This window comes from Taeniopygia guttata, chromosome Z, assembly GCF_048771995.1.
Source record: "Taeniopygia guttata chromosome Z, bTaeGut7.mat, whole genome shotgun sequence".
NCBI classification, from domain to species: Eukaryota; Metazoa; Chordata; class Aves; order Passeriformes; family Estrildidae; genus Taeniopygia; species Taeniopygia guttata.
Window position 1 is genome coordinate 48,594,480 of NC_133063.1, and position 21,799 is coordinate 48,616,278.

The 21,799-nt window shown below is 39.6% G+C and overlaps 1 protein-coding gene across 1 annotated transcript in view; it reads right to left on the minus strand.

The window, feature by feature from the left end:
* The window catches only part of ADAMTS12 (ADAM metallopeptidase with thrombospondin type 1 motif 12), a 147,109-nt gene that overhangs the window by 80,897 nt on the left and 44,413 nt on the right, over positions 1–21,799 (minus strand). Inside the window, exon 3 of the mRNA XM_030257799.4 lies at positions 11,814–11,988. Within this exon, the coding sequence (XP_030113659.4) occupies positions 11,814–11,988 (175 nt within the window). The remainder of the gene's footprint in view (positions 1–11,813; positions 11,989–21,799) is intronic.

Sequence of the window (21,799 nt, forward strand, 5' to 3'; positions counted from 1 at the left end):
TACAAATGCTCTGAAACTCATGGGAAAAACAGGTGCCCTTGGCTTTTAGTGAAGTGAAGATGAGATTTGGTACTTACATAAGCTATTTCATGTGTTATTGGCATTCTCAGAATTTCTCCAATGATCCCATTCTACATTAATTCACTAAGGCTAAGTCTATAGAGGACAAGCAAGAACCTGTTGAAGCACACTGGACATGACACAGCATGCAGGCTCAAACACAACAGAATTCAGGTCATGGTGCCAGCTCCATGTGAGAATCAAGGAAAAACACTCTTTTCTGAGGCTCCCATATGGCCAAAGCCATCTTAGCTGTGCTCCCTGCAGCCTTCACCCCAACCAGCTTTTGCATCCCCATTGCAACCCTCTCTCCACACTGGATATGCTCAGCTCTCCCCTCTGTTTTCCTTCTGCAAAGTAGCAAGCCAGAGGCTAACTGCAAGCTCAGAAAGTTCTGCAGATCCAGAAGAAACAGCCACCTCCATGCTGAGGAGGGCATGAAAACCACATACGGGACCACATAGTGTGATCAGAGAGCAAATAAAGCAGACCTGTGCTTCCAATGTGAAGGGCAATCCAACATTGTCTGGCAAACACATTTTATCTCACAGTGACGCCTGCTTCACTCCATCCAGTCTGTCACTGTCACGGTCCTGCTCTCACCTCAGGATCTTAGAAACAGAGCAGGACCAAAGCAATTTCTGTAGCAAGACCCAAGCTTAAAAGACAAGCATCTCTAACCACTTCACCTGCTACCACTGAGTTTCACTATGTAAAAAAACCTTAAAAATTACAAATCAGTCTAAAGATGCCAATTAGTAGTAATATTCAGAAATCATTTACCTGAACTAACAGAACAAATGAACAGGTAACACCATTCATTTTATAACAGAACTAATTAGCTGTTCCAATGGACTGCAAAAAACCTTAGGTTTTACTGGTAATGTTTTACGGAATGTAAATGTACATTTACAGGACTTAAATTTCAACTTCTTTTCCCCCTTTCTTTTTCTGAAATTATGAAGAAAACAGCACTTTTTCCAGACATCACTCAAAGCTATCATGACTTATTTTAATAATGAAAGGACTGTGAGGAGCAAGATGAGCATGAGCCATTTTGTATAAACAAGGGTGAAGGCTGGAGAGAATGCCTAGAATGCCTGGATCCTATTCCTTGCCTCATCAGCCATTCTTAGAAACACCCAAAATAAATAAAGATTTCCATAAAATACTGTAGGCTGTTCAGCCCTCTTGGCACCATCACATGAGATGAAATTTGAGAGGAAGATGGGGAAGGGGATAGCACTGACTGACAGGTGTCAACTTAGTGAAATTCTGTGTTCAATTTTCTCCATTTCTCAATCCTCTTCCACCTATCTGAAGACCTTCATGCTCGAGGTGTGCTGCAGACACAGAGGCCACGTTCTCAAGAAAGCACCTGATCAAGTAAACATTCCCTGCACCAAAGTTCATTATTCATGAACAATAGCTACTATAGTCACCCATAATTCCTGACACTTGACTTCTCAGTTTTAAATGTTCAAACCACAGTTCAAGAAGTGGAAAGTACCCCAACTAAATTAATGTATAACACCTCTGATGTGAGAGAGAAACAGTTATAGAAAGATGAACAGAATAGTCTTTGAAGTGGTAGTTAAACAATGACTTTTAATTAGTTTGGTTTAGATTAATAAGAAAAAAAAAAGATAAAAGGCAGTCTGGAATTAATCTTGAAGCAAAATGCTATTTTTTCAAGGTTTGATATGATATCATTAATACAGCTTATACTATAACTTTCTTATCCCTGGGCTTATATAACAGAGTTCATTTGGCCTTTCGCTGGACCAGCTGTTGTGTTTTCCATTCCATTTTTCCACTGTATTTAAAACACCAATCACACCAGTTTGCTCAAATTAAAAAGCACATGCTAGCATTTTAAGGGGCCTCCTTGTCCCTGGCTGAGGCCAAATGTCTTGTATATCAGATGATGTTATTAAGCAATACAGCCTTCAAAGGCTCAGGCTCAGTCCCAACCCTGCTGTGCCTCTGCCACAAACATCAGCACTTAAAGCACAGCTCTTGCAAATGAGAACTTCCCCCCATGAAGAAAGGAAGGAGTGGTCAGTCACCAAAATGAATTATGCTAATATGACATCTTGAACCTTATATACACTTATACTGCTGTTAACATTTTCTATCCTTATAAGCAAGTCCTGATGACAACATTTTTCAGCTTCACGACATTTTGAGAGGTGACTGTTGAGGTTCTCCCGTTCCAAGCTGGCACACACAATTTCATTTGCCTGACTGAGCCGCTGAAAAGGCACCCGTACACAGACACCAGACATGAAGCAGCAGAGCAGCGACAGACTCGGTCCTGCAGCTGGGGAGAACTGACAGAGGCATCTGTACAGTCCTAGAAGGAGCAAGGGGAGGAACAGCATAATTCACATCATCTCAGGGGAGACAGCTGACAGCATCCCTGAGGTGAGGGGTTAATAACTCCTGCCACCAGCTTGCATGAGCTACCCTGCTGGGATAACACAGCTTCAGGTGAGCTGTGCTCCACTCAGCTCTTTGTGAATATCACTGCAGTGCTCAGGGATGTTTTCAATTTTAGCCGAAGTTTTGAGGGTGACATTTTCTTTTGATTCCAGTTTCTTATTAGAGATTGATTTTCAGAGGCACTATAACCTGTTGGATGTCATAAACCCATTAATTTACTTGCATTTCTGTCATGCATGGGCTGGAGCTTCACCAGTAACACCAGCTTTAATTAACTGAACTCCCTGTGTTCACTAACTACAGAAAACCATGCCGGAATCCTTCACAGACAGGAGCAATTGGGGTTTCCACACGTAAATGCCAAGGAGTTTGAAAGTGCTTGCTGAGATCTGGGTTTGAACTTTGACATTTTTATTCCTGCGGAAAGATAATTAAACAAAGCCCTGTCAACAGATTGAGCCTCTGTTTTGATTTTTTTAATGACAATTTCAGTTTTTATTTGCCAAAATTCCCTGACTCCTATTCTCACCAGGAACAGGAGTGATAAAGGTATGTAAATGATAAAGATATGTAAATGCATTGGACCAGAAGGAGGGAAAGAAACATCCAGTTCACATTCACCATAAACCAGTATGATTAATTATAGCTTAAGAAGAGAAAAATATAAAAAAAAAAAATAGACTGTGATGAACAACACCAAGTTACAACCCTAAATTGAGGAAGAGGTTCTTTAGTAATTAATTCCCCAATATAAAGCTGCCTGTCAATGTTACCAGTCCAGGCTTTGCAGGAAACTCCCTTCTTCTACTGCCCTTTTTTTCCATGACCTTGCTGACAGATGAAATTTCAACTCTCTCATCATCTTCCTTTTACTCTGAGGAAGACCTGACTACCTAGAAGCACCTCACCATGGGCAATAGATGAAACTGGGATGCTGAAAAGGAAACACCATAAAGTAGAGAGTGTTTCTAGTTGGAGAACGTCAGGCAAATAATGTCAGGCAAATCATACAGAAAATGACAGGAATGATCCCTTGCTAAAACTGCAGTATTTAAAAGAAGATTTTGATTCAAATCCAAAACCTCCACAGAGCTGAAGGGAACACAGACTGGGGGCTCAACCAACAACAGTGCAGATCAGAGAGGAAGGATCTCGATTCAGCTTGTTTTAAAATTTGGGCAGGCAAGAAACTTGCTGCTGATTTCAGCTTTAGCAGAATGGGAAAAAGGCTGACATTGTGTTTTAACTGTGTTTAAAAGGTATTTAAAATATAAAAATACCTCTCTCTGTAGCTTCAACTCAAAAGTTGTTCTGAAGAAGAGCAAAATACTAGACCAAGACATTTTTTACAAGAAAGATTAATAAAGGACATAAAAGCTTTGGACTTTTATTTTGCACAACAATTATTTTTGGGACAGTATTTCTTGACATTGATTATAACAGTTCAGAAGAGACGTTCTGTAGGAGTCTAATTTATGGGTAGAAAGACCTCATTGCTGTTTAAAGAGCACAGGAATAACAATTTTTTTTCAGCTAAGGCACATTAATGCTGTTTGCTGTTTGAAGTAAGTTTAGGTTGAGTATTTGCAAGACAAGAAAAGTGGTAAGTCTAAATGAGATTGCAGGAGGAAAAAAAATCAATATTTTCTCCTATGGTCTTTCATGGACAAACCTGAACATGCAAAAAAAAAAAAAAAAACCAGTTCCACAAAATCTTCAAACAAGTGCAGTATTTAAGGGCAGCAACTGAAAACATTTTTAATACCTTTTCTTCTGTCCATCTTTTTTTTTTGCATAAAGATGGATTCTTTGGGATAATTCCATTTAATAGAAAAAACAAATGTGTATAATGTATATGACCTTTCAGTGAATAGCATCTCTCCAGCCTGTTATTTACATACAGTTTATTTCAGGACAGTACAGAAATAGTACAGGGGTGCAAAATATCTGTGCAGCCCAAGCAATTGTGCATAGTGTCGGATAAATGCAAATGGGGCCCCACTTATCCCTAAAAAGGAGGGAGCTTACAAGTTAACTGAAGTAGTAGTGGATAGAAAAAATAGCCTTCCAAGTTATGCAGTTCCTCTCATTCCTAACTAACCATAAAGCTAAAACCTATGCTTAGAGGAATATTATTAATGCCTTTGAAGTACAACTGCTCCAAAGGTGTTGCCCCAAACACAAAATGGATTCAAGTTCAGGGACACAAGGAATAGAGAACACAGCCACAGGTAAGGAGTGGGCAAGCAGCAAGGACATATAGTGTTTCATGCAGAAAAACTGAACTTAGACACCTGTTTAAAGTGGGTCATCTACAACAGGAGGCTCATCAAGGATATGCAACTCCAGAGAAACTAATTTTGGACACTGAGCCCATATCAGTTCATCGGCCCCACAGAACAAGTCCAGTGCTTCTGAGAAGAACTGGAAATCTGTGATCTGCCCAGAAATAATAAGGTAATTATAGTTTCTTATTAGAATGTTCCCAGGGAGCTTAGTATGAGTGAGAAATCTGGCCCTAACTAGACTGAAGGCTGAACATCTCTGCCAATACTACTCTGTTAATGGATCAAGTATCCTGACCAAATTTTCAAACTCCTGCATTAGAAACGTTTAACCAAATGCAGCTTAGCTTTCTGAGTTTTCTATTTCACCTCTGGAAATGTGGTTTACATTTATTCAAGGCTATTGTTACTCTACAAAACAGAAAGGGATGGATGTGATATGCAACAGTTTAAAGTTTACTATTGCTCTCCAAATTAATACTGCAGCAATTCAACATTCATATTCCCAAGGCATCTGTTTACCAAATCAATTGTTAAACTCAAGAAGCACAATAGCATCACACACAGATTGATAAGGAAAGCTACAGGTACAGAGCAAGAGCACAATATATTTCTCTAAGACAGTACTCAGTTAGGCAGGCTGAATTAAGTTAGCCTGGATGCAGACTGAGACTCCTCAACCTGATGAGCAGTTAAGACAACTTTCAATGAAGACATGGAAGAGATCACAGAACTACATTTAAAACTACAGGAAAGCAAATACAGTACAGCAAGGATGGTGTATGAACGCTATTTCTTTCCAGTGGCACAGTGACTGAACAGAAAGACTGGTGAATCACAATGAAGAAAAACTTCTCCACCCTTATAGGTTCTATTCATATTATTTGGAAAATGGCCTGTCACAGAACTTTAAAATATATTCAGCCTTTGAGTGAGGTGGCATATATGGTGGCAACAAGTGACAATTATGACCTTATAACAATAATCCTGTGTTGCCAGATTTTTGTTCCCCACTCCTGCATAACACAAGCACTTAGGGAATTCACTTTGCTTCAGTTAATGGGAGCAAGTGAAATACAGAAAGTAAGATTCCATTAGAAAATAGGAAAAAAAAAAAGAGAAAATAATCAGGGACTGGGAAAGGAGGTGCCAGCACTCTGACAGCATTGAGCCATCTCAGGCCCTTGCTCAGCACAAACTTTGATCCACTTGGGTAAACCTCTAGCTTTGACTCCTCACTCATTTAACTGGAAGGAAGAATGGCAGAAAATACAGTATTTTATTCCTTTTTCCTCCACCTGTACTGAGAGCAACTAAAAAAAACTCCCATGTATTCCTGAAAACAAAAAGAAAGTTAGACTCTTTTGATTTCATTCCATGAGGTTGTCTGGGGAGGGGGAAAGTGTTTTGATAGCAGCAATTGTCACATAGACTACTGTGATAAACCAATTCTCATGTCTTTATTTCACAGGTTCCCCATCTGTGAAATGCTAAATATTGGTATCTGCACAAGCAGGCACTCACTTTTTTCAGTTCAGTGCAAACTGTTTTAGAGATGAGAGATACTCTGTGTTCTTCTGCAAGCTGTTTGCTTCGTTGCTCCTGCTTTAAAATAGAGGTCATTCTGACTGAATGTTCCTCTTTGTGCTTTCTTTCATGATAAGCATCTCATAAACAGCTTAGAAGAGCCAGCTGTAGGAAGCAAAGCCGTACAGGGTGAAAGGTGCTCTTCCCTAAACTGAGGCTGAATTAACCTCACTACAAAATTTCAATGTGCCATCCTTTGAATAATCATCTTCGTGTCATGGAGAAACCAAGCTAATAAAGCTGAATTATAATTTATGTGATTAAATACAATAAACCAATACTGGGAAAATATCAGCAACTTTCTTTAAAAGCAGCAGAAGCTACAGAACCTCTACCAGAAGTTCTGAGCTTACAACCAGGATTTCAAGCAAAGCTGCTTACCTTGGCCACCATGTCCTGCTAAAACAAAAGAAAATAGGTTATCACTCAAGAATAAAATACTGCCCTTGAGTTTTTTCCCCCTCCTTCTTTCAAGTGATTAAATTAAAGATCTCAGGGTCAAAAGCCAGTATTACTAGTTCATCCTTTACACTTTGCAAGCATAAAAACTGAAGAGAAGCTTTTGACAGTATCAAGTTAATAATCAAAAAGCAAGACCATGATTGAATAAAGTCCTACAGTCAGACATAGGAAGTACAACAGGCAGTAATTTTCTGAAACAGCTTAATGGCATTCTAAATTTCTGTTAAATTAATTATGCCATCATCACTCAAAATACATAAATTTTGAGTGCTTATGGCAAAACTGTTAAAAAACAGTTTTGCACAGACTATGTTGCTCTGCTCCTTTAACTCCCCCTTCCCTCCCCATCTTTTCACACAGCAGCCAGCCTCTTCTTTCTTCCACTCCAGCTTTATCCCATTACAGTCACAATTTTGGAGCAAAATTCCTCCAAATGCAAAAAAATCAGTTTTAACTTCTCTGCAGACAAGGAGTTGGAGGCCCATGTCAAACTCAAACTAATCCTAACTTCAGATCTATCAAATACTTCAATGCCAAAATGAGGGTAAAATTTACAACAATTTTTTGTACACCTTAGGCACCAATTAAATATTCTCTGAGACCTATTTTAATAACCTAAACCTTTCACACCTTAGTTACATTTCACAGCCTTCTGTAGAAATCACTGGGTTGCATCTGAATGAACTTAACTGCCCTCACCCTCTGAACAACAGCAACCTGTCCTTCTCTCCATCTCATGAAAAATTAGTCCATCTGTTTGTACTTGTCCCCTTCTCATAGCACTTAGGAAGAGCTTCACTACAACACAGCATTTTCTCACAAATTTCTCAAAATTTCTCTTATTTTAAAGCTCACAAACAAAAACAATACCTTGTGACAGGCTGCATGAAAACAAGTAGCAGAAATGGGAGATCACTTCTTTTTCTGTAACAAGGTAGGACAATTTCTCTTCCCTTACATTGTATTTCAAAGCACTGTCAAGTTTTGAAAATCACCTATTTGGAAGAATAAAACAAATTCCCAGATCCTCAGTTTCCTCTATTGTGAGCACAAAGGATGAGAGAGGTTTTTTATAAGGCACAGGGACACTTTTCATTTATCTTTTCTGCTACTTCTCACACACATTTCAAATGGTATAGTGAGACAGGTGCTGGAAGAGTCCAGTATTGTTATGCTAGTTTCAAGATCAGTAACTCGAGTTTTGGATGCAGCTAATGACTGAGTCAGCTGGCATCTGCCTGAGCAGCAATGGAAGTGTGCAGCACAAACAGAAGTTTTAATTTACATCATTTACTGTGATGATTTTTCTCCAAGTATCTGAAACTGTTAGAGATAGTATCAATTATAAAGTAATTAATGTAATCATTGCAAGATTACAGAGAAGTCACTGATTGTAAAACATTATTGCATGTAGGAAGGATAGGGAACAAGCAGGTTGAACCCTGGATATCCATGCAGTTGTTGTCACAGTAAAAGTTGTAAACGTTGTTGTTGCACAAGGCTTCTTCCAAGAGACACGGACCTTGCATTAAAAAACCCAAACCTGGAAAAAGACTGCACAGATCAGCATCCTCTACCTACTCCCCCGGCAGTAATTCCTTTACTTTGATTTTGTCTGTACAACTAGTCTTTATATTCCTTGCCTGATAGGCAGATTAGTTTCTGACTAAAAGATTTCATTATCACCACTCAACTCTGTGCACTGACTCATAAGCATCAAGGTGATTCAACTTCTTCAAGAAAAATCACCACTACACTTTAACCGGAATACACAGCAAGTGTAAGTCACAGAAATAACTCAAGCATCTTAGCTTAATTTTAAAAAGCTTGACAAACTCAGAGCTAAAATAAACAAATGCAGACACTTTGCATGATGAATCTATGCACACAAGGTTGAAATATTTGAACACCAGTTCCTGTAAGACATACAATATGCAACAGCGTTGCTGAGGGTTGAAAACACAAAATGGAATTTAACCTATAAAATATAAATAGTTTTTACAATTAACTGTGAACTGCAAATTGAAAATGCTTTGCCTTGAATTGATCCCAAAAGGCATTATTCTAAGTTATCTGTGATGTCATATGGGTGTACAAGATTTCTGGCACCTTCCTCAAAAGCATGAAATACATGAAATCCTGAAAAGGTGGCAGAGTCAACTCGCTACCTTTAAAATTTATTTGTGCACAAGGTATTCACCAAAGCCTAAGTAGTGAAATTAGCACAGAAGCATACAGAAAGCAAGAATTGTATCACTTTCCCTTTTTCTTCTGTATTTCATTCCTAACAAGAGCAACTGCTCTGACAATGTGTATTATCAATAGAAGATAATACTGAATTCCTTCTTTCTTCTATCCCCGTTGAAAGGCTGGCTACTCAGAAATTAGATAAAAAACACAGAATGGCTTGGTTTGGAAGGGACCTGAAAGATCATCTAGTTTCAACTCCCTGCCATGGGCAGGGATATTTTCCACTAGCCCAGGTTGCTCAGAGCTTCATCCAGCCTGGCCTTGAACACTGCCAGGGATGGTGCATTCACAATTTCCCTAGGCAACTTGCTCCAGAGCTTCATCACCCTCAAGATAAAGATTTTTTTGCTAATATCTTATCTAAATCTACTCTCTTTCAATTTAAAGCCATTTCTCCTTTTCCTATCATTCCAAGCCCTTGTAAAAAGTCTCTCTCCATCCTTCTTTCAGGCTCCCTTCTGGTACTGGAAGGCCATAATTAGTTCACTCCAAAGCCTTTTTTTCTCCAGGGTGAAAAATGCTCCATCCCTCTGATCATCTTGGTGGCCTCCTCTGGGCTGACTCCAGCAGGTCCCTGTCCATCCCATGCTGGGAGCCCAGGGCTGGATGCAGTGCTCCAGGTGGGTCTCAGCAGAGCAGAGCAGAGGGGCAGAATCCCCTCCCTCCCCTGCTGCTCACGGGGCTCTGGATGCAGCCCAGGACACATAGCACACAACAGAAACGATAAGGTCTTTTGAGGATTCTGTGATTGCTATATGCTGTCACACAAAGGGACATGAAAGAAATGGTTTTACCCTCATACACTTCTTCACACTGATTCTTCAACTTTTATGACAGCAAAGATTATGCTTTGGTCAAAAGCAGTTATTACCTCTAAAGGCTAATCGTTAAAAAAGAAGCATAAATTATAGCTGACTACTTTGTTAGTTCAAAAGGCACTATCTTTGTTTGCTTGCAATATCATGAACATACTAAGACCAGAACTAATTCTGTCACTTTGGAAGGAATAACATCAGACACGGAGTTTAGATTGATAAGTCTATTAGAGCAGACTTAGCTAATCTAAGTGATGCATGGAAGTTAATCTAGTTTATACAATGTCCAGGTACAGCCAGTCTTTTTCTGTCTCATTCTGCATGACTTTGAAGTACAATAGAAGGGGCAAACAGAGAGAGGTAGAAAGAAAATAAGCAGACCACACAAAGCAAGGACACAGCATGCTCCTGAGGAGCTCCTATCTTCTCTCCACACTTAGAGTTACTGCATGCAGATGTTATTTCTTCCATATGTTATTTCAGCCATAAAAGAAACTGGGAAGACAGTAGGCAAGAACAACCTCCTCATTCTTCACAGGCAAATCTAAACTAATTTCTCTTGTCTAGCCCAGTAGCCATCAGAGGGAATGAAAATTCAGGGATCTATCTGGAACTGACACCAACATAAACATCACTTTTAGACACTCCTGTTTTTTTTCAAATCCAAGGTTATTTTCTATTAAGTAGATATATATTTTCACTTCATGAATAATAAAATGGAGCATCATTCATATTAATTCCTATGGCTTCCCCTTTACCTTCCCAGTATCACAGAAGATTGAGTAACTCTCCCATCAGCTTTCTCATGTTTTTCCCCTGTTAGCATTTTGCACTAACTTGCCAGCAAGCAAGAAGTGCAATTCAGGTCTATGACCAGAAATATAGGGGGGGTCAAGCTGCTCTTTGCTTCTTTAATTTACCAATCCATATTACACAGCAGTAAAACTTCACCAGCAGTTATGTTTAGGAATTAAAAAGTCCTACATTCCTCCTTTCATTTCCAGTCCCTGGAAAGGAACCTACTACTCTTAAACCACCGACCTGTGAAAGACAGAAACACATTCCTGTGTATTCTGCAGCTTTATTTGTACATAACTCAGGCCTTAAGTCACGTAAGTAATTAATGATTCATCCCTACCGATACTATGCTTTTCTAAAGTTTAGTGCAGACTCAGATTCAAGGCCTCAGAAAACTAACACAAAATCTGAACATTCTTAGTGTGAAATAAATCAAGGAAATTATTTTACTAAATAAAGGAATTACTTTTGTAATTATAAGATGTCAACTACCCTCTAGATATAGTCTTCCCTTCCAGCATAGTGTACTAGTTTGTTTTCACAAAAGACATGATTGTGAGTATTACTGCACCAATATTCAAGCTATTTTTACTTCTACTTAAAAGATCTTGCTCTTGATGCCCTGTACTTCACTTTCAGGACAACTAAATAAAACTCTTTAAATTATCTGCTAACAATCACAGAAAATCTAGAAATCCTAAATTTAAACCATGGACTAGACAGGAGTTATTTTATGTTGAAGACAGAACTAACATGGAATGAGAATATTTTATTAAAAATAATGCTGAATGCAAATCTTTTTATCCCAGAACTCCTCAAGAATTCAAGTTTCAAACTCCCTGAATTGCTCTGGTTGGAGAAAAACTGAGGGGTAGAAAGGATCAATGGCTGGAAAAACATATCCCAGTAGTCATAAGGAGGATTTAATTTTTCAGAAGGAACACAGATGGGTGGCTCCTGTGGTGTTTTGATTGAGATTACCTCATTTTGCATAATCTTTTCTTACAGAATTTTAAAAAGCCTGGCAGAAGGAGAGGCACACACCACTGGAAAAAAAGCTTCTTAAAAAGATACAGAAAGCAAATAGGCTGAAATCCAGCAAAAATAGTACCATTCAGTCCACATGCTTGTTCCTTTTCCATCGGGTTGGCCCGTCTTCTCCTTAAAGCATTTTGAAGGTTGTTTGCACCATAGATAATATGGGGATGTGGTGTTCCCTCCTTCTGTGGATGATTTTTAATGGGCTCAATGAAGTAATCTCCATGGGGCAGATGGAAATACCCAGTCTGAAAATAAGCACAAAAGAGTTAATCTCTTCTGTTCAGTACTAGAAGACAAAAATAAATATACTCTTCATACCACCAACCCTGAGCTTTCCTCACAAGCCAGTCATTACACTGAGAAATATGAACACAACAGGTTTTCAGTACTTATTCTGCTGCATGCATCTAGGCTGTTTTACACCTCACAGTCATTACAGTCCAAAGGGAAAAAGAAAAAATATCTCCTTCCTAATAACCTGAAACTGAGTCAAAGACTCTCATATTTTTACAAAGCCAGTAAAAGGTCAAAAGCTGATTTGACAAACATGATGCACAAGGAAGAGCTGCATCTTGTTCTTCTGGTGCTTTGCATCCATTCCCCAGAGAACAAGACTGGAATAGAAGCTGTTTCATAAGTGCCAAATCAAAATTCTGTTCCCAGCTGCAGTCCTAAAATCAATTACCCAACCCATCAGATGATGGACCACTGTGTGGTCCAAGTGGGCCTCAGACTATAAACCCTCACTGGACCCCAGGCCAACACTACAATGGAAGCAATAAGCTTTTTGTGAATTAGCAAGCTATTAAGATCATCCAGTGTATCAGCTAAAAAGGCTGCAACATTTCACATGCTGAAACTTCTGTATCAGCCTCCCTGCTTTGCCTACAGGGCCCTTGATACCCATCTGGACTGCACAGGATCCTTCTACACTCACTCTGCCATGATCCAGGACACACTTCCAACCAGGCATGGCCTCGGTCCATTGTGTCTCAGCATTTCGGCAGGGACTGCAAACATTGCAAAACCATGCACTGCCCTTCCATGTCAAGATATATGGAGCAGTACTAAGTCTAAAAGCAATGGATCTACTGACAACCCAGACCACACCGGGGATGGGTATTCCAGTCTTATGGTTGTGTTTCCTCTTCACTTCTCTGCTGTGGTCAGTCCACCTCTCTTAGTCTATTCTAGAAGAGGAGGAAAAGCGCAGTAACAGTCTGTTCCTGCAGCTGCTGTATTCAAACATAGAATGGCATACAAATTTTTTTTTGAATCTTTCTAAATATTCCAAAGCCTTAGAGTTGCTCTGGATGGTTGGGAAAGCCAGTATGAGGTTAAGGATATGAAGGAAATCATATGAATGGAAGAAAAGCACTCTTATAAAACTATAAAACAACCATGGGCTCAAGGAGACAAGGGGCAGCTCAGCGAGACACCTTCTGCCTCCACACACATTGCCACAGGGCCAATACATCCTGCAGCAAACTTGTGCAAATAAATAACTGTGACTGTCATTTCACAGTTTACCCAACAGTTCTGAAGATCAGAAACTCTTTCATTCCAATGGAAGTCAAAGTTTTAAAGCCAGAGGTTGGTGCTGGTTCGAAGCTGTGTTTATCAAAGATGCAGGACTCATAGTCACATGAGTTTGTTCATCTGGGATTACAGCTACTGCCTGTATGGGTTTTGTTTCATTTTTAAGAAAAAAGAAACTGCGACTTCTGATTATTAACAACGCACAAAAAATGCTCATATTTCTTTTTAAATCATAAATCAAGGCATAGGACCAGAGTCACACTACAGGAGCAGCCGTTTTATCCACGTTCATGCAAGAGTGAATCCATACAGCAAGAATGCATCAACAGTGGTCAGACCAGGAAATCTGTGATGTGACTTTCCTCATGCTGTTCAGGGAACCAACACACCTCCACAAATCCTTGCCCATTCCTTTTCCTTCCACAGGTTTCAATCTTTCCTGGATATTTGTAATTTGTGACTGGATTATTTTATTATTTTATGGGGGTTTAAGCCAGTTGGGAACAGGAAGTGTATATTCATTTGCAGACCCTGATTTTTAGAGCAAGTGGCAATGGTTGCTGGATTATTCTGTCAAGGTCTATCTGCAGCAAGAAAGTCCAGACAATCCTATAAAAGGTGAAGTAAGCCTATCAGTGGTAACTTCAAGCTCCCGCATCAATGCTTGCATGTCAAAATTCAGCTGTATATCCAAGCTGTATGGAGCAGGGAAAAAAGCAAAACTTCATTATATGAATGTGACTGTAAATGCCCATTTCCAGCACATAGGGGCATTCCAAAAGCTTCCAGATACTTCCACCACTTACTGAATGCCTGCTCTGCATTTGCACTTTCACCCTGCACAGGCTATCCACCAAGAAATTAAAAGCTGACACGGAGACCAAGAAAAAAAAGACCAATCTTCACATTAAACTTACTTCAAAGCACTGAGGACTGGCAAAATTCCCTTTTCTGATTAAATACATCTTTAGTTTTGGTTCATAGCTGTTCTTTTCTGACTCACAAATATAACAGCAAGAATTTTTCATTTCAATTCCATCAGATTTCAAGCTATGTAAATACAATATAAGCATTTTTCTGAACTTCACCTGCTCTTGAGAGCATTCACACAGCCTCAGGATACACAAAGGAGGGCAGTTATGAAAGCCTCATCAGAAAAAAGCCATTCATATTTACATTAATGAAAGGGTTTAGTTACCGCCACTGAAAAAAAAAAAAAAAAAGACTGCAGAGAAGTTTTCCTGATCTGAACTTTCTTATGAAAAGCTACCATGTAACACAGCAACAGACATAGGCAGAAAATAGGGGTGGAGAGTGTGTGTGTGTGTGTGTGTGTGTGTGTTTCTCCAGGGGAGTATGTGTTTCCCAAGCCTACAGGTGAAAATCTACTAATCTACCATAGTATATTTTATAAACTGCTGTTCTCCCCTCTTTCCAATCTCACTCTTTACCCTCAAATTATGACATGCTGTGGCTGCAAATGTTTACCATACTGTATTTGGGAGTGCTGCCGCATCATTTAATGGGATTTTTAATTAATGTGCCTCATTATTTTGACACAAACAGCTCCCTGAACATATCACATTTCCTACATTGCACCTCACTGGCCAAAAGGACACTCACAATCCTGGAACACCTCTGACTTAAAAGTTTTCAACCAACTGCTTTGATTTTCAGTAGAATCTGCATTTTCCAGTGGAAAGCACATATTTTTCACATATTTCTTTCGGTCAAAAGCTTGGGAGTTTGTCAAAATACATTTTCTGGCATATTTTTTCCAATCAGTTCCACGTGGGAAGCTGAAGCTGAATCCTGTGGGAAGAGAAAGAACAGTTTTACCCTTGACTATGGTTTTGAAATTGCAATACTACCCCAGAGAGCAGGGCCTGGAATTAGTGGGTGTTTGTTAGGAGAAAAAGGGAGGAAAAAAACAACAATCTGCAGTCCAAAGTTACAATAATAGTATGTTGACAATAATGTCAAAAAAATAACATCTGTAGTGAGAACAGCGAGTAACTCCCTGAAACCAAACAGTATTTCTGACAACAAATTTCATACAATATATTTTGACAATCAGACAGTGACAGAATCTGAAAATACAGTGACTTTTAGAAGCAATATGAAAAAAGAGGACAAGATTTGGGTTATACTTTTAGGTACCTTGCTCCAGGTGTTTATTATAACTGCAAAACCTGGTAAGAGAAACTAGGTTTGAATACAACCATTAAAGAAAAAAATGTAGCATATGAAACATGCATTACCAGAGAACTGCAGCTGCAAATAATCTAAACTGAGCTGGTGAAGTAAATGATCTGTTAACATTACACACATTAAATTTATTTTAGCTCATCCCTTAGTCCTTTCTCTATGTCCCTTCTTTTATCCACAGGGATTTTTCTTTTTTAATTTCTCATCTGTTCCTATTTCAGCCAAAAGAAAAACCTTGTTCCTATTTCAGCCAAAAGAAAAACCTAGTATCCTGAGGAGATTTTTCACTACACCCTCAGACAGAGCTAGAAAAAAAAATATACCATGGTGTTGCCCAGAACAGAAAAAGGTTGGGGGTTTTAGGTATTGAGTAATTTGATGGAAGATTTTTATGAACACCATCCACTCTTACACACTTCTGCATAAAAAACCTATGTTTTCAGCACAACTAAGTGAAGAAAGTGTTGTGATGCTGAAACACACCATTGTGGTTTAACAGAGCTTTGGTCTGAAAAAAAACCCATCTTATTTTTAGGACAAAATAAGTAACAAATCAGAATACTATCCTTCCATGAGATTTTAAATGCTTTTGTCACATTTGCTATAATATTTTAGGAACTTACAGAAAACTGGCCAGAAGTGCAGAGTTATGCCATGGACAATGCGAGCTCAAAAAGTTCAGACACAGAAAACAGGGAGAAAGAAATAGTCAAATGTACCACAAGATGGATTTCTGTGGAAGAAAATAAGGCATCTGGAGAGGAAAAGATTGCCTGACATCCTCCAGTTCCCAGGTTCCTAAGGAACAGACATCAGTTCAGGATACTTCAGAGATGGTCTTTCTGGCTGGGAGCAAACCCTCAGGCAAGGAGGGAAGTCAAGCCTCTAGGGCCATGTCTGTCAGCTATCATACAACTATTTTAGATACACGATCACTCAGAGAGACTTGGCAGAGAATCAGTCGTCTGGGTTATAGCACCAGCTTGATGATGCTATTCGGCTTCATTTTTCTATTCACTCTTTCTGGATGAAGGTTATCTAGGATAAGTCTTAAGCAGCTAAGACATTAAAATCCCCCAGCTGTCATAAAAACATGTAAGAGAAGCAAACAATCCAAAATATGCATTCATTTGCCCCTCTGCTGTGCCACAGATACAGTTCATTAAATAACTATGAACCAGGTGTCCCTTCGATGAACTTTGAACTCATTCTAAGCTTTGCATCTCACACAGAATCTGAAGCAGCCTAGGTACATTCATTTCTACTGAAGGAAATTCTCTGTGAAATTAATTTTCTGTAGAGACTGCAGCATGTTCACTTGAAAATGTACAACTTTGAGTACATAATTTTAAAAGACATCTTTGTTCATGCTTCATTCAGGTCATGGCATCCTCCACTACTGTCTTTATTGTCCATCCTAAAAACATTCATTACTTCTTCTATTTTGTGATTTTCCTTGAAAATAAACAGTCCAGGTATCTTACTCCTACATTTACTTGCCCTGTTACTGCAGCTGTATTTGCACTGTAGAAATAGCACATCTTCTTTTCTCATTATAGAAGATCCACAAATGATGATAATTGCCTGGCCATTTGAGTTTCTTTGAGCCTCATTAGGTAGCATCTCTGCAGCTTTGAAATCCAGCAGTTCATGAAGAACATGAAGCTCCTACCTCTTTAACTGTAATCAGCAGCAGTCACTTCATGTTGTCTAGCTCCTTTCCACATTCTCACTTTATACTTTTTGAAATATGTCCCACTGGATCTACACAAGCCAAAACTGTCCTTCTTTGCCGCACTTAAAGCTCAGACACACCATTAAATTCCAACAGGGTAAAACTTTTTTTGCCCACTAGAGTACTAGCAACTGGAGATTTTCATGGTCTTGACATAAAGCAAAGATAGTATTTAATAAATTTTACACAGCCCTCAGCACTGGTTCTAGTAAGCTGAAACAAGGTGTGCTTACCACACGCTGAGCATGCAGAAGGCAGATGACATGGCACAGTTAATTAAAAATTCATTAACTCAATCACAGTTTCAACCCTCCTTCTATTTACCAGTGTGATTTTCACACTGAAGCTGAGACAGACCACCAAGGACTGCCTGAAGTCCAGAGCACTCTGAAGATCTGAGGCTCCTTCTTTCAGTATTTCCTCATTGCTCAGTTGCTGCTGAGTCCCCTGAGTCTTTGAGGAAGACAAGGTCACAGCTCTTTGGGCTGCCTGGTCTGTCCAAAGGCACTGAGGTGACAGCCCACCAACACAGCCTGGGTGCATGGTGCCTCACCAGGCACACAGCAAGTTAACATCAGTTGAAGAGGTTACCTTGAGAATTAAGTATGCCCAGATGAGTTTCCACCTGCAAAAGTCAGCTAGGTCACACTTGCACTGCATCAAGCAAGGACTATGAAAAAGTAATAAGGTCTCAAGCTCTGTCTCAGGGTAAATATAATGGCAAGCTAAATATAAATTTGAAAATCAATCAACTTTGCTATCCAGCTTGAAGGATACTCTTTGGTGAATAATAACATCTCTTTTATGAGTTTTTACTATTCCTGATATTTATACTTTCCCCTTTCCCTTCCTCCCCTGTTTTTATATTGGAAGCTTTAATAGTAACTAGTGGAGAAGAAAGTAATAAAAGCCCCATCATTTTTCGAGAGCAAGAGGCTTACTTCGACTTCAGTCCAAAAAGGGTGAGATTATCAAGTTTTTACTTCATTTGGGATCAAAAAACAACTCAGGCAAATGTTACTGTTCTCAGACAAAACAAAGAGTTTGCCCAATTCCTCCAAAGACAGTTTGTGAGAGTAAGAAAGAGCAACAGCTGTTTTCTTTATGGAAAATACTCTTGAAATATCTCACTCTAATTTTTCTAATCACATTTGTTCAGAAAGCACTGTATCCAGGGGGCTTACATGATACTAACTGGGGATTTTTATCTTGTTAATATTAAAACTGCCTTTCATGAAAATGCAAACTAACTATATAAAAATATTTTTTACTTCTCAGCATTTCAAATCTCATCTGACACTTTGAATGAGAAGTTTTGAAGCTCTGATTTGGAAGCCAGTACATTTTCACAGTTTGCAAAACAGGTTAGGTTTGATGATTTAAAGCCTATCTAATGCTGAAGAGTAAAGATTTAACACCATGATGTCTAATCACAGAGACAGAAAGCACCATGGTTGTTTTGGCTTCCTGCTCACTTATATTCTAAAACTAATTTCAAGCCAGTGAGCATGACAATGTTAATACTGCAGAGTTCAAACTTTATTAGGGAATAACTAAATGCAAATGCATTTGATCAAATGACAAGTGGCTTTGTTTCTATTGACAAGAATTGTTTGTATTACTGTGACCTACAGGACCCCCAGTCAACAGCCAGAAAGCAGAGATACAAATGATGACAGCTGCCACAACGTGTGCAGATAGATGGAAGAGAGCGCAATTATCCCATTTTCCACTGGATGCAAATCTGTCAGGAACCTTACTCCTCTCAAGAGCAGAGCAAGAGAAGGTCATAGCAAACTTCTTCCTCAGCACAGAAATTATTTTGCCTGATTGAAAAAGAAATTTGTGAGGCAACATCAGACTGACTCACCTGCCGATGCTCTTCTCCTCTCTTCACTATGTTCAGCCCAAAACCAAGAAGTGGTGTCAGAAGCAGAGAGGATATTTTAGGTCTGCATTTGTTATCATAGGTTGTTCCAAGAGGTGAATTCTGCATCTCTTTTTTCCAAACTCATGAAGCTTCACAGCACAGACAGGATTTAAGAATGAATTTCACCATGTCATGGAAGGGTCATTACATCACTTAACATAAGTGTCATTTCAAGGTGACCTCAAAGGCAGCCTGTACCGATGCCCTCTGCCTCTTTTTTCCTACCAGGTTTCCAGTGTCTTTCTAGAATGTGCCTTGCTAGTACCAAAGGAGTAGCACAGTGACATGGAAGAACCTTCTAACGAATCCATGAGGAGTCACAGATTCTGCTCAACAACTGCCACTTGAAACACACTGCCCTTGTATCCAGGGTGGTGTGCGCAAGCAGCTGCCCCATTTGCTCTGCACAGCCTTGTGACAGCCTGAGAGCCATGCTCAAGCTGCAGCTTGTTGTGCTGTCCCCAGGGAGGAATGAAGGGGGAGGGAGCTTATCAAAACCAAATACCTTACAAAACAGGAAAATTCAGTCCTACCTGAGGCCAGCTGTGGTGAGTGACACATTACACCAAAAAGGTTACTCTGCACTACAAACTAGTCTCTGTTTAGAAAAGGACTGAAAGTGTGAACTGGGATGTGGAAGGAGAGGGGAGAAGAAATAAAATGAAACTATAAAAACATGATTCAAACTGAGATCCAGGAGTTGCAGGATGAAGTACAGTCTCATGCTCAGCACGTGCCACTCTGGGAACCAGCATGATGGTAACTGGCAATCACCACAGATGTGCTAAACTCCTTCTGACCTGGGGCAAAGCACATGCCAATCACTTGACTTTCCTGGTTATTTCTGTCAGCCTGAGAAGGGAGAACGATGTGCTTTCAGGACTGCATCTGGCACACCACCACAAATTTTTTTACAAATCTACTATGAATTCCAGTTCCCTCTCATACATAACAAAGGCTGATCTGATTCAGCACTGGATTCAGGTCAGTTTAAAAGCACAAAGCATTTGAGTTAGCTCTGAATGTCATGTAAATCCCTCCTTCAAGCCTGAACTCTGACTGAAATCCATTCCCACTGATATGAGAGGTACAGTGCATACACCTATATATCATCAAATCTACATGTGCACTCAAGACACTAAAGCTTACAGGCAGAAAATTAACTTCTCTCTCAGAGCTGCAGAGACATGACCTATCCTGTGAAATACAAGTTGTGCAAAAAGACCACTGCAGTAAAAGCAAAATCCTGCAAGACAAACAAATACTCCTTGGCAGGACATACTCAGTAAAAACCAAATCAAATCTGATACAAAACCAGTAACTCGGTAAACTGCTTAGACAAAGACCAGCATAAAAACTCTGGTAATTTCCAGGATTTTTCTATTGGGCAAGTGATCTGATGAAATGACAAGGGTTTCTGAATACTTTAAAGTGCTTCTGAAGCTGGTGGCAAATGAACAAGTTTAAAATTTTTCAGAGAAAGGCTGTGTGTAATAAGAACCTAAAAGGCTAGAAAACAGACAACATGGGGAATCAGCAAGTGGCACAGTCTGGAGAGTTCCTACCTCTTTGCCCTAGCAAAAGAAGTAGGGAACTTCAAAACAAGCTGGAAGGAAACTAAACACTTTTTCACCCAAGTCAGGAGGTTCACATCCCTATTATGCTGGGAGCCCAGGGCTGGATGCAGTGCTCCATGTGGGTCTCAGCAGAACAGAGGGGCAGAATCCTCTCCCTGCCCTGCTGCACATGGGGTTCTGGATGCAGCCCTGGAAACAGCTGGGTTCTGGGCCAAACATATCTCCAGTTTAGAAAAACCATGTCTCTCCACTTCAGAAACAAGAATGTTATGTGGCACAGTGTCAAATGCTTTGCTCAAGTCCTCCTAGATGCCACAAAAAACAGGAAATCAGAAATGTTTTAGAGAGGCACCAGAAATGGCTGGATAAATGTATGTAGGGATGTTTAGTCCCTCATTTTTTAATAGAAGAATACCACCTGCAGCTCAGAACCAGACTGTATGTCAAGGAGATATTCCTAATTTCCAGCCTTCTCTTACTCCTCTTGCCAGGAATCTGCTATTGATCATTATTTTCTTCTGAAAGTCAGTCACATAATCAAAAAAGCCAAGGGTCTGGAAAATTAAAACCCTCCACCAAGAAGGAAATCTTCATCTGCTGCTCAGATGCTGTCTTTGCAGGAGGTTTTTCAATAGAAAAAGAGGCTTTCTTGGTTGAGTGCTTCTTCATTCCTTTTGCAGCCCAAAGGGCTGCTTCTCCCCATTGTACCTTTCATGCTCCAGGTTTCTATTTCCTTGAAGCTGTAACATCAGCCTGAGATACCCCTCAGGGATGTCAGTGCAGAACATGTGCACACCTCTCTCATGTCAGACTAATCCTTCTTGTCCCAGACTAACTTTGGGGCAGGCTGGGCTTTTGGGCTGACCTTGTACTGCCATAGGTCTTAGATCCTCCTGCAAGAAGCAACCACTTTTTTTAGAAGCATCCATTGTAGAAACCATTCTTGAGAAATACACTTTTGTCTGCCTGCAAAAAGAAAATATCTTAGTGTACAACTCATCCATGAGTTCAAAGGATATGGTTTCAGCCTAAAAATTATTCATTTAATATTTTCATTTCACACCATT